This window comes from Odontesthes bonariensis, chromosome 18 (genome assembly GCF_027942865.1).
Source record: "Odontesthes bonariensis isolate fOdoBon6 chromosome 18, fOdoBon6.hap1, whole genome shotgun sequence".
Taxonomy (NCBI): Eukaryota; Metazoa; Chordata; class Actinopteri; order Atheriniformes; family Atherinopsidae; genus Odontesthes; species Odontesthes bonariensis.
Genome location: NC_134523.1, coordinates 34,163,036 through 34,177,517, shown reverse-complemented (window position 1 = coordinate 34,177,517; position 14,482 = coordinate 34,163,036). Strand labels below are relative to the sequence as shown.

Here is a 14,482-nt window from a genome sequence, read left to right as displayed (position 1 = left end):
CAAGCTGAAGGTTAAAACAGGAAACCTCTCAACATAACAGTGATGCGTGCTGTGAAATGTACTGGGATTATTAACACTGCCAGCACCTCATCAGACAGTGTGGTTTCTGAATGCATATTGTGCAGAAAGGCGGCTTGGAGTTCCTCTTCTCATTCAGGGCTAGAAAATGAGAATAGGTGTTATTAATAGTTAAGTTTATCTCCACTGCTGCTGCTCATCTCCTCTGATCTCCATCTCCTCAGCCTTCCGTTTGACCTCGGATTAACTTTAATCTGTCGAATGTTGAAGCAGAGCTTTTCTTTTTCCTTATTGCACTGTGTTTATGTCTGCATAGCACCACTAGATATGTGGCCTTGCTTGACATTAACAATGGTCTCTTTTGTTACCGTGGCAATGAAGCTGTAGACTTGTTGCCTGAGTTGCTATGCAACCATTTTTATTAATTTATTTCTTTATTTTGTGTGTGTATGTACATTTTGTGCTCATGTTAAATTTACTCAAGTATTTCTGTATTCTGTTGACAGTTATTGCTCTGAAAGTATGAAGGTACAACTAAAGCACTAACTGGATCATGGACTCAATGAAATTGCTCCCAGGTCAGCTCAGGGTGTGCTGGATTTGTTTCCATGCCAGTGGTAATGGGAAGATCTTAACCAGCAGGAGTGCAGCAGGGTCATAGACTGATCAGAGCCACAGGGGAGGATGGGGTTATTGTCTGTGGAAATCCAGGCCTGTTTGCTCTGATAACATAATCTGTGAAGTTACACAATACTGAAGCTTTTCAGCAGTCCTGGGTGAGCACAATGGCTGTGCAGGGGGATTTATACTGATTTGATTTTCAGTATAATTAAAATGGGGATTATTGATGATGATGGTAAGTTTTGTTACAGTCATGTGAAAAAGCAGGTAGACCATCTTTAAATTATAAGGTTTCAGAACATAATACAAAAAAAAATATTTGGTCCCTACAAGATCTTAGAAAGAGGTAAATACAACCTCAGACAAACAATAATACATGTCATGACCAAAACCTACGCCAAAACGCAGAAGCAGTGTTTGGAAAAAGACAGTTGCCAATATTTCCAGGAGTGAATGTCCCAGCAAGTTAGCACCAAGGTCAGACTGTGCAATGGTCAGAGAAACGTAAAGAAACGCAAGAGTTCCATCTTAGGGCCTCAGTTGGCATGTTAAAGTTCACAGCATCACAATTAGAAAAAGACTGAACAAGGATGGCTAGTGTAGAAGTGTTGCAGGAGAAAAAACTCTTCTCTGGAACAGAAACATGGCAGCACAGCGTAGGTTTGTAAAGTTGCATCTGAACAATCTACAAGACTTCTTAGCATGTATGAGCTCTAGAATTGGAACAGTTATCCAAGGAATGGTAGAGTGATCAAAGGAACCATAAGTGATTTAATCAGATCAGATTTGAATAATATTTTTTTATAACGAGTATGACAACAATTAAATAAAAAACTTTGGGATATATTTCAATGTTTCTCTTGTGTGCCAGCCACTGTGAAGTACTGTCAGACTGTCTCTAAAAATGATTACATAACAAAGATTTGAAGCCCTTAGTTAGTTTTATGCTGGTAACAGCAAAAGCTCTGTGCTGCGTCCCTATGTTCAGCTGCTCGTGAGTGAAAAGGCTGTGTGCCTGTCTGCAACAGTGCTATGGAATAAGTTGTCTGTCCTAGGAGTTTGCAAAGGCGGTGAAACTGGTAATAATGCCGCTGCAAATGAATGTCTATTTATATACAAAATTTTAGTATTGACCTTTGTCTAAACATAACCGCATGGACCAATATTTTTGCACTAACAAAGCAATTCCCAAAGCGGTATTAGTCAAAAGTTGGCATGTACAGCATGGTGTGCAGTATGTCCTCAAAAACTGTGAGGAAACTAGACAAGTGGAGGACAAAAGTAGCTGAAAAGTGACGTTCTAAAGACAAATCCTGACCCAGCAACTGAGAGATGCATATGGACCTCCAGTTGATCCATCAACTGTTCATTGAGGCCTAATCAGAAATGGTCTCCATGGTGGATTTTAAGAAGCCATGTCAAGAAGAAAGAACAGGGAGAAATTCAAAGAAACACAAGAAACTGTGCTACAAAAGAAAATGTGATTTACAAGGAACAGTCGGCTCTATGAAATAAACGCTCATTCTTTTTCAAGACCACGACTATACCAGGCCTTAGATTTGTAGAGGCTATTTCCTGGGGAACAACAAGCTTTCCTTCTAAATCTACCTTCAACTCCCAATCACAAGCATCCTCTGAACTGCCTTGCCTTCTTATTGTCTTATTAACTTTCTCCCCCTCTCGAACAAACTGAATTGCCACTCTCTTCACCTTAGACCCTCCTAGGTTTACCTGCCTTCGTTTATCTTGAATACCTGCAACTAAGCTTCTTAATAAATGGCTATGTTGCCTTGTGACAGACTAACCTTACACCTGACAAAATATGCCCTAGAGTTGCAGTACCTGAACATAACGAACATAACGGGTCTCCATTTACCCAGAGTTCTAGGTTCTGGGGAGTTGGCAATACATCATATGTTGCCCCTATCAAAAATCTAATACTCCTTTCCTCCATATTCCACGGCTCTTTTCAACTAAGCTTTTTCTTCTCTACATCTTCCCAATTCAACCACTGTCCCTGCTTAGTGTGGAATCATCTTGACAGAGAACGGAACAAAATTTCCATAGAAGCGCTTTGGAATGTCCTTCAAGAAGCCTTGAAAAGACTACTGAAAGAAATGACAAGAAAGCTTGTTTAAGTGGGTTCAGACTCTGTTGAAGAATAAAGGTGGTCATACTAAATATTGACTTTCAAGCTCATTATAATTGGACAAACTCTGTTTTGTTTACCGTACATTTTCATTTAAAGCCCCGTTATTCATTTCCATTGGCATGATACTGACTATTTTTAGACTCTCACAGTAATACGGGACAAAGTGCGTCCCTTTTCAGCTCAATATGGGATGGGTGCTGTTGTTTCTAAATACAGGACGATTCCGTTTTTCAAGGAACGGTTGGCAACCCTAATTACAGCTAACATCAAAGCTAACAATAAGCTACATAGAAGGAAACCACTAGTCAGACTCTGTCAGAGGTGACAGGGGTGACAGTGTAGTCTAGAGTGCAGAAAGATAAAGTGCAGTAGAGAGGGGGGGGGGGGGGGGAGTACAGGGTAAGTGCTAGAATAGGGGATGCTCTCTGAAGAGCTGGGTCTTCAAGAGTTTCTTGAAGATATTCAGGGACGCTCCTGTTCTGGTAGCGCTCGGTAGGTCATTCCACCATCGTGGAACGACACATGAAAAGAGTCTGGATTGTCTTAAGCGTGGTGTAGGCACTGCTAGACGACAATCCTGTGACGACCGGAGTGACCGAGTTGTGACATAAGCCTTTGGAAGAGCATTCAAGTAGATGGGAGCCGTTCCATTAAGGACTCTGTAGGCTAACATCAGTGACTTGAATTTGATGCGGGCGGCTAAGGGTAGCCAGTGGAGTTCAATGAACAGAGGGGTGACGTGTGCTTTTTTCGGCTGATAGAAGACTGGACCATCTGCAGAGGTTTCACGGCACAGGCTGGGAGACCAGTTAGGAGACCAGTTAGGAGAGCGTTGCAGTAGTCAAGGCGGGAGATGACCATAGCCTGTACCAGGACCTGGGTGGCGTGTTGGGTTAGGTATGGCCTGATCTTACTTATGTTTAGCAATGCAAAGCGGCATGATCGAGCAACAGACGCAACAGGATATTTAAAGGTTAGTTGGTCATCAATCATGACACTTATTTCTTGCTTGCCTTCAAGTAAAAATAGGGGATGGTGTTGAGAGCTTCTTCCACTCGCCCAGTTCTCGACTGTTCCTGATGACCTGCAACAGTACAGATGTGTCTGCTCAGTCTGACCACACTCCACAATGCAATAAAGTATGCAAACGTTGGGGTTTTGATGTGAAACGCACAATATGGCATTGACCAGGACAGCGGCCTCTTACAGTTTCCTAACAGCTGCCTTAGCTACCAGCAACCACCGATGCTTTGAGCTGAAGGTCGCCATTTAATGTTGACGCAGGTTCTGTAACACTGGCTGTCCCACAATGATATACGGACGTGTTCAGATTATGAGCCACTTCTTCCAAACTTTGGAACACCAAATGGTCAACTTCTGTGTCTGTGTGCAGCTAACACAATCATTCTGTCAGTCACAGTATTAACAATACAATACTACAAACAATATATAGTCATCACTGACATATTATTATTCTGAGCCAAGTCAGCAATTTGCCTTCGTTTACCAGCAATCTCCTGACGGAAAGCCATTACCTCAGTCAGGCAGAATCAGTTGATTTCCTGTGAATTTATTGAGAGCTGATTGGTTGACACTGCTTCTCTTAGATGACCATTTATGGTTTAAACCATTGAACTGCTGTGCAATACAATGTACAGCAGCTCATCGTCACAGCCAGATGAAGGCAGAGGAAAGGTGCTGGTGCTTCTCAGATATATACTGCTTTTTATTGTGCTGACTGTTGGTCTAGCTTTTTTTTTCTTTTTCTGAAAAATAGATAAAGGTTTATTGGGAAGCAAAGGCCCCTCCTTGGCAGTGTAATAAAGTGTTTGCACATAAGATTCAAAACGACGATCCAAAGTGCCTCAGTAAGAGTTTGACAGATTTTATCAGCACTGTGCCACTTTGCCTGAGAAAACTTGTTGTTTATGATATTGAGAATCCAGTTTGAATACTTACTACCTGATACTTAGTGCTATGTAATATAGTACATCATTGGTGTGCCCGATGAAACAATAAACATTTACAAAAGTATGTAGATTTTACACCTTCTAACGGTCACATCAACCAAAAAACTGGGCCTGTGAGCCATGGGTGACTTTATATGTGCCTTAAAGCAATTTCTGAAGCAAAGCTTGTGGATCTCAGGTGTCTGGTGTTGATATGATGGTACACGTAAAGTCATAATGTCAATGTAAAACTCATCTCTTCTCTCTCTGATTGCAGCATCAAGTTATTGGCAGTACAGGACCTCCTGGAGCGGGAAGCTCTTGATAAGGTAGAGTAAAGCCCACCTCATACTGATCGACTGGGAGAAACTACTGCTGATGCTGATAGTTGCTTTGATTTACAGCAATATACTGTAAATACAATTACTCGTCACTCAGGGAAATACACTCAGAAATGTCCTATTCATTTATTGCGTGTGTGCGTGTGTCTCACATGTGTAAATGTCTTTTATTTCCTGACCCACATTTTGGTTTTAACTGTCCTCTTCTGTACTTTCACTCTATAAATGTATCAGTACCAGCTGTAGGTGGATGGTGGGAAGTACTGGGGAACCTTTTAGGAATCTTACCTTGTATAAAATATTGTATATAATGTACATACATATTTGATTCAGTTTTCTTTTAAATGTAATATTATTGTATTTGAATTCTACAACTTTTGTAAACTTTACAAATGTTATTGAGCTGAATGGTTGTTGACTCTCAGACCTGACTATTCTTTTTGGCTTACACTTACACTTTGTGCACAGTCTAATGCTAGGGCTGATCAGCCACAATGAAATTGCTTTTAAAAGTGCCATTTATTCTCTTTAGATCTTCATTTCAATCACTATACAGAATTCAAATTCAATTCAATTCAATTCAATTCAAAAATACTTTATTTATCCCAGAGGGAAATTAAATGTTGATGTAGCTCAATTAAATCAAGGAGTTATTATAGATGCTGATGGCTGTGGGCAGGAAAGATTTCCTGTAGCGGTCCGTTTTGCATCCAAACTGAAGAAGCCTTTGACTGAAGAGACTCTGTTTTCCGATAACAGTCTCATGGAGAGGATGTTCAGGGTTGTCCATAATTCTCTTGATTTTATGCAAAATCCTTCTTTGCATTATTGTCTCCAGAGGTTCCACAGTCGTCCCCAGAACAGAACCAGCCTTCCTTATCAGGTTGTTGAGTCTTTTTAGGTCCCTGGTTCTGATGCTGCTGCCCCAACAGATGACGCAAGAGGAAATGACGCTCTCAGCAACAGACTTGTAGAAGATCTGCAACATCTTGTTGCAAACCTTGAAGGACCTTAGCTTCCTCAAGAAGTACAGTCTGCTCTGTCCTTTCTTGTAGATTGCTTCACTGTTGTGTCTCCAGTCCAGTCTGTTGTCCACATGAACACCAAGGTATTTATATTCCTCAACCAGCTCCACTTCTTCTCCCATGATGGAAACAGGGTTTGATCTGACCCTGTTTCTCCTGAAATCTACAATCATCTCCTTTGTTTTGTTAACATTCAAGATGAGATGATTGTTCCCACACCATGCCACAAAGCGGTCCACCAGCTCTCTGTACTCAGCTTCTTGTCCATCTCTGATACACCCGACAACTGCAGAGTCATCTGAATATTTCTGTAGATGACAGGAGTCTGACTTGTACTGGAAGTCTGAAGTGTACAGAGTGAAAAGGAATGGTGAGAGTACAGTCCCCTGTGGTGCTCCTGTGCTGCTGATCACCTGGTTAGACACACAATTCTTCAGTCTGACAAACTTTGGTCTGTTTGTCAGGTAGTCATTAATCCAGGTGATTGTTGAGGCCTCCACCTGAGTCTTCTGGAGTTTCAGACGAAGCAGATCAGGCTGGATTGTGTTAAATGCACTGGATAAATCAAAGAACATGATCCTCACAGTGCTGCCTGCTTTGTCCAGATGACAGTGGGTTTGTTGAAGCAGGTGTATGATAGCGTCTTCAACTCCAACTCCATGGCGATGAGCAAACTGCAGGGGTCCTGATATGTGCTGGTTTGCTTACACAGGTGGGTCAACAGGAGTCTCTCCAGGACCTTCATGATGTGGGATGTCAGGGCAACAGGTCTGTAGTCATTGATGTCTGAAGGGTGAGTTTTCTTTGGTACCGGAACCAGACAGGATGTCTTCCACAACAGTGGTACCTTCTCTTGGGTCAAGCTAAGGTTGAAAAGGTGTTGCAGAATCCCACAGAGCTGCTCTGCACAGGCCTTCAGGACTCGGGGGCTGACACCATCTGGACCTGCAGCCTTGTTCCGGTTCAGTCTCTCCAACTGCCTCTTCACCTGACTTCTAGAAACAGAAAAGTGGGAGGGGGAGGCAAAGGGGACAGCAGCATCTCCTGATTGGGTTGAAGACAAACTAGTGGAAGCAGAAGAATCCATGACTGAGGTGGAGGTGGAGATGTTACAGGAAAGCTGTGGGTCAGAGGAGAGTGGGATGTCTCTTTGGCTGGGAACAGGAGGGGAGGATGGTGAGCTTGTTCCTGAACTGAACCTGTTGAAGAATGTGTTCAGCTCATTTGCTCTGTCCAGACTTCCATCCATCCGATCCTCCCTCTTCTTGAGGCCTGTGATCTTCTTCATTCCTGACCACACATCTCTGATATTGTTCCTCTGCAGTTTACTCTCAAGCTTCTTTCTATACACCTCCTTGCTCTCTCTGATCTTGACTTTGAGCTGCTTCTGTATACTCCTCAGTAACTCCCTGTCTCGCTCCCTAAAGGCTCTTTTTTTCTTGTTCAATAGTTCCTTTAGCTCACTGGTGATCCAGGGTTTGTTATTAGGGAAGCATCTCACTGTTCTGGTGGGGATGGTGTTGTCCACACAGAAGTTTATATAGTCAGTCACACACTCAGTCATGGCATTAATGTCCTCTCCATGTGGCTTACAAAGAGAAATCCAATCGGTTGCATCAAAACAACACTGTAAGGCTTCTTCAGCTTCATGTGACCACTTTCTAACAGTCTTTTTTGTGACAGGTAGTCTCTGGACAAGGGGTTTATATGCTGAACAGAGAAAAACAAGGTTGTGATCTGATTTACCCAGGGGAGGTCTTGATTTGGAAATGTATGAATCCTTGACATTTGTGTAAAACAAATCCAATGTCTTGTTTTCTCTGGTAGAGCAGCTGACAAACTGTTGAAAAGTTGGCAGTGTAGCAGAGAGTGAGGCATGATTAAAATCACCAGATATTGCCACAAAAGAATTGGGGTGTTGTGTCTGTATCTTAGCAACAACGGAACTGATGACATCACATGCAGTGTCGGCAACAGCTGAGGGTGGAATGTAAACAGCCACCAAAACAACACTGGTGAACTCTCTTGGCAAATAATATGGACAAAAACTTACTGCCAATAGTTCAATGTCAGGACTGCAGAGACGACTCTTCACAGTAACATGTCCTGGGTGACACCATCTGTTGTTGACAAGCACGGCCAATCCACCTCCTTTCCTTTTCCTGCTACTCTTTAAATCTCGATCTGCTCGTACAGTCAGGAAGCCCGGCAGAGAGACGCTGGAGTCGGGGATATGATCCTGTAGCCATGTCTCAGTAAAACACATAATGCTACATTCCCGATATTCTTGCTGAGTCCTTGTCAAGGCTAGAAGTTCATCCAACTTGTTAGCTAATGATCTTACATTGCCCATGATGACGGATGGCAGAGATGGTTTGAACTTCTTCTTTCTTTCTCTCCTCTTTGCTCCTGCTCTGCATCCACGACGCCTCCTTTTCAATTCCAGTGAGATTTCTGGCTTCAGTTGTCGAATTATTTCTGCTTTTCCAATGTTAATCAGCTGCTCCCTGTTGTAAACCACCTTGTTGCTATGGTTATGCATCATAACAAAAGAGCAAAATATACAAAAGTATTGGGAAAAATTAATCCAGCTGCACAGCATCCAAGGCAGGAAGGAACAGTTGTCCAAAAAATGCAATTTATTCCAAGAAATAACAGGACTGAAATTTAGAAAAAAAGAAAAATCTCAATGTGAGGTACAGAGCTACTCCAACGTGCTGCCACCCTCAGCAGCGCATTCTAGAACAGCACTAAGACCACTGAGAAGCTATTAGAGACCATATATTTGCCATAGATGGCTGACAATGACAAGCCACTGCTGATAACTGATAGGCAGGCCCTGGTAAATTAAATTAAAGAAATATTTTATTCATCCCAAAGGGAGATTATTTTGTTATTTTTGTATGTATTATTTTTGCATCAATCCCACCAATCCACTGCATTAACTAACACATTATGCAGATAATATACTTGCTTCTTTTGGGGATTTATTTGTTTTTATTATTTATTATCTTTTTTTTAAGCGGGGTTGTCTGAAGTACGTAGGATTAGTGGTACATGTCTAAGCTTCTATAGACGGCAGTCAGTGCACTGTCAGTGTGGAGAATTAGGGAAGACTTCTTTCAGTGGAAAAAAGCGAGTTGGAGCGGTGCCACAAAGGTGTGAATTCTCACCATCTAAAAGCTCAACTCAAAGCTGAAAAATGTCATAGTGGTTCAAGACAAGTGAATGCTATATGTAATGAATTATACACTTGATTACTGTTGCATTAAACACTTTTCTTTTTTCAAATTGTTTCTCGACCGAGCAAGGTCCATGTTGTGACATGTGATGACACGCATGGTGGCCGTTGGATGTATCCAGCAACATCCCTCCTCTTGTCTTCGGGTCAGTTTGACCCGTTTTCAAAAGTTAATCTGTCAAAACTTCCATGTAATTGCCTTAAAATTATATGGATGGTTCCATACTATGCTCTTTGCAAGTACAATTACAAGTACAATCATGACTTTTTTTTTTCTTTTTTTTAATTATGTCTGTTTTATTCAAATAACATCTGTGGTCTTCCCGGGTCAGTTGGACCTGGCCACATTTAATGGTGCAGGGGTTCACACTATTGAGCTTTCCAGTTCCTGACTAAACTTTGACATATACCAGACTGTGGTATTCCATCTACTTGTGTGCCTCTGATCATAACCATAGTGAAAATGATTTAGAATTTCTGCTTCTTTTTAACTAAAACAAATTAGGTATAATTTTATGTAAATTAGGTATATCACAACATGTAGTATATTACAGAAAATAAGTGTAAAATAGATGTTAATATGTTGGAAATAAGTTCACTAAAAGGGTGAAACAAAAACATTTGATTATTTTATGCCTCATACTTTATAAGCAGTCAAAACAGACCGGGTCATTTTGACTCGGGAGAACAAATCAAATCGCTATAAAATGTTTTGGTTTGAGTTGTTTTTGATGGTGAAAATTGACATCTGTGACCCTACTCTGAGTAACTGCTATCTTAATGAGGATCCTCTGTCAGAATTCCTGCCTGATTCTCCAAACTGAGACCACCTGCTGCAGGAAAGACAACTTAAGCTCCGTTTCCACTATGCAGTCCGGTACGGGTCAGTTCAGAACGGTTCGCTTATTACCGGTACCGGCCCAATGGAACCCGTTACCATGTCTGTAACCCTTCTGCTTGGGGTACCTGGCACACAGGACCGGTTCCAGGCTCTACTCTCCGGTGTTGGTGAGGAGGCTGTGCAGCGGGAGCTCGATGGCGCTGTGCCAAACCAAAAAGCTTTCCAGCCAATTGCCGCAAAAATGTCAGAGAGTGGTTTCAACCGGACCGCAAGCCAGTGTGGCATTAAGCTGAAGAAGCTTGGAGGTGGTTCCAAATTATGGATGTTATTTGCTATTTACGCTTCGGCACGCACTCCGCCCACCCCTGAGGGTCCCCTGTGTACAGTGGGAACGCAAAGCTGACCCCAAAGCGACCCGACCCGAACCGTACTGACAGTGGAAACGAGGCTTTAAGTACTTTACACAATTTCACTTGAAGACCATAGATTTTAAAAATGCATTGTCCTTAAATACTGATGCAGTTGAGCTTGAAGACATGGAATTTTGGGACTTTGGTCTCTCAATATGGTTGAACAGTCAGTAGTAAGCAAACAATAAGCAAACAAATAGAATCCCTCATATTTGAAGAATGCAGTACACTCAGATCATCCTCTTACTGAGGATAAATGTAGGGCAACTCCTTTAATGCAAACATGCTGGCATAATTAGGGATGGGAATTGAAAACCGGTTCTTGTTGAGAACCGGTTCCCAGTGTTTCAATTCCTTGGAATCGTTTGGCGATTTTGCAAACAATTCCCTTATCGATTCCAGTGGGCACGAATGATGTCACCACACAACGTTGCGTGGCGAGTCCAGTGCAGTCAACAGTAAACATGGCGCCCAAGCGGTACAAACGCTCGAAAGTTTGGTTAAACATCCCTAAAAAAGACGACAACAGGGCAACTTGCAAAGTGAATATTTCACCAAAGGGAGGAAATACTACCAACATGCAATAACTATGAATGAATGATTAACGTTGGTGAATCTGAACCCAGCAACGTTAGCAACGTTAGCATGTCCTCCGCTAACACTGCAGGTAACTAACTAACTAACAAACACTGCCTATTATGTTAGCACCATTTGCCTCATTGTAAAACCTGCTGTTAGTAACGGTTAAGGTTAAATGAATGCCTTCTCAGGCATTACATTTAGATGAAATCATGAGAGACAGAGCCTGACTGGCTCAGAGCCAGAGGCTGGTGGTACTACCCCCAGTTCACGTCTACCTCCAGCTTCTCCTTTCACCAGAGCAGGGAAGAGTTCAATTACCCAGGCCATGATAGACCAATGTGGACCTCACCGTTGTTGGGTTTGTGAGGTCATGACTCGTGTTACTTCTAAACTAAACAAAGTTGATGCTAATCGACCGGTTTGTTGTCCTTTTTCTCCAAATGAGAATCGATAAGGGAACCGACAAAGAACCGAATCGTTAAGCAGAACCGAAAATGGAATTGTAATCGTAAAAATCTTATCAATTCCCATCCCTAGGCATAATGCATAAAATCTCAGAGTTGAAAAGGCCAGCTTTATCAGTATTGTGTGCTCCTGCTCTGCCTCCATACATCTTGTATCTTACATCTTGCATGCTGGTAATGTCACTTTCTGTATTGTCTGCCAGTTGGATTCATGGAGGAGAAATGAGAGCTCAGTGGAAAGAGAAATAGGTTAGCAGCAGTGTATTTTGGACTGAGAGGGGGAAGTGGTGAAAGCACGAGTTACCTCTGAACAAGTGGAAGCCCACATTGAAGCTTTTTTCTGCCTGTTTTCCATCTCCTCTGCCTTGTTATTAGCACCCTTTCTTTTCTTCCTCTACCCCTGCAGTGCTTCTTCCCACAGTGTGAATGAAAAAGTTTTTTTTTCTCTCCGTTTCTCTACTTCACACAATGCCAGACAGAAAATATTTTCTGCAAAACTCAGAAGATTTATCTTTAGGCTGAAAAAGTACATTACAGCCTATCCAAGCTGTCATTGGGCGAGAGGCGGGGTACACCCTGGACAGGTTGCCAGTCCATCACAGGGTCACACAGAGCCAAACGCTCACACTCACTCCTAGGGTCAATTTAAAGACGCCAATTAACATAAAATGCATGTTTTTGGGCGGTGGGAGGAAGCTGGAGTACCCAGAGAGAACCCACACATACATGGGGAGAACGCAGTGAGGCCCCAGCCGGCATTCTGGACACTCACTCCTAGGGACAATTTAGAGTCACCAATTGACCCCTGGAGGGTATGGGGATCAACACCCAACCTTTTGATTGGTGGATGACCACTTCAACACCTGACCTATGGTCACCCTCATTGAGCAGTCTTTTTGAATAAAGTTCCTATCCCAGCAACAAAACTTGGTGCTCTGACAGTTGAGCCAACTGACAGAGCAGCAGCTCTACTCTGTTCGTATGTCATTTCCCTCTGTTGTCTTGACCTCTTTAAAAAAAGGATTTCAAACTTACTCCGTGTTTGGATCAAAAATTAGTTCTTAAAAGCCAATCCAGAGCAGAGACACTCAGGTGGTAGTGTTTGTCTTTTGATTGGAGGGTCAATGGTTCGATTCCCAACTGTGTTGTCCTGCCATGTCCTGCACCTCGTCTTCAAGTCCAATACTTTCAGATCTAACCTGACACTGAGGCCCTTTGGCTGGCATTTGACCCAGTGCCAATACCTGTTCCTATACCTAGGACCTTGCTAAGCCCACATTGCTTCCATGTCACTTGTTTGGGTTGTGCTCATTTGGACCCATGTTTCAAGGCGTGTCCAGCAGATGTTGCAGATACTTATCACTCACGGGACTGACTCTAGGTCAGGGCCCCAATCTCAAATCCAGGCATGGTAGTGCATGTCCACTGAGTGGCTTTTGTAACTGTTAGATAAATTACAAAGTTTGACCTTTACATTATACCATTGCCTTTGTTTTACTATCGTCTAAAAGGCTAAAGAGTCATCTTAAGGAACTTTCTTCCATCTATTGAAAAAAAAAAACTCTCTGACAAACCTTCACTTTGACTCTTGGGGAGTCAGTGTGTTTTAAAGCTTTGAAATTAGCCTCACCTAGCTGTTACTAGCAATGATGTGAAAAAGCTATACCCCTATCAAACTATGAGGTTTGACACAGAAGTAAAAGTTATTAAAGTTTTAATTTTTACTTAATTATGCTGATGTACATTGTGATGTCTACTTTTGTTGGTTCTCTGAAGCAGGTGTTGCCTTTACAGTAGCTGACCACAATGACTTGGGTCTAGTAGCTGGCTTATGCCACATGCATCGCTTTGACAAAATATTCATCATGTTTTATGTCATCTTAAAAATGCTGTTTAACTACGTTGAATGGATATGTTTTCCTCCCAGTCAGTTAGGGAAATGTCCATTTGAGATACATTTCTCAATGTTTTAGACTGTTTTTAGACTGCATTTAGCCCCAACTCTGTTTTGTTTCTCGGGAACCCTCCATCTGTGGTTAGGTTTCATTGTCATTAGTTCTCATACTGTTAAATGTGTCAGAGATCACTGTTGTAATAGCCTTTGTCAAGGCATAATAATCAATTTAACAACAGGACAAACAGGCTTTCTGCTTTATAAATAGTAAATTGAATGTACTTGTACTTTTTCACACAGCACGTATAAGTTTAAAGTCCTACACAGTACTTTCTTCTTCTATGCATTCACACACATTCATACAGCTGCCAATAAGTTAAGGGAGAAGTTACGTTTGAAACAGCTAAAACAGAAACATCTATTTTTTTTATCATTCTCTACATAGCTGTAGAACTCCAATTGGAGTTCAATTCAATGTAATCATAATCCAATCAAATCCAATTAATTCATTTCAAATGAATGAAAGAAAGGGGAGAGACCCAAAATCTCAATAACAAAGTACAACAATGACATGTTTAGTTTCTACTAAATCCCCATAAATCCTTTTATCAGATAATTACATTGTTGGCGGTAAGAAATGAGACTGGGCTTCAGTGTTGTGTCCTGTACCTGGTTTTGTCCACGTTGGCCAGTAAAACTCTGCCAAGTGATTCCTGGGCTTTCTGCCAGGACCTTGACTGTGTGCTGTGCCTGCAGTTTGGTCCTCACAGGCTGAATTATGAGGGTGTTTTGGCCTAGTAATAATTGTTATCAATTCATCCTTGTATGCACACACTCTATAGACTATGGTGATTATGACTATGAGGGGGTTTCTGACCACATGACAGTTTAAAATTGCTTTATCATTAATGCTGTAACTTCCTCTGTGATGGCTGAGTGAATGC

The 14,482-nt window shown here is 41.9% G+C and overlaps 1 protein-coding gene across 1 annotated transcript in view; it reads left to right on the top strand.

The window, feature by feature from the left end:
* The window catches only part of eepd1 (endonuclease/exonuclease/phosphatase family domain containing 1), a 50,729-nt gene that overhangs the window by 13,485 nt on the left and 22,762 nt on the right, over positions 1-14,482 (top strand). Inside the window, exon 2 of the mRNA XM_075449505.1 lies at positions 5,018-5,069. Within this exon, the coding sequence (XP_075305620.1) occupies positions 5,018-5,069 (52 nt within the window). The remainder of the gene's footprint in view (positions 1-5,017; positions 5,070-14,482) is intronic.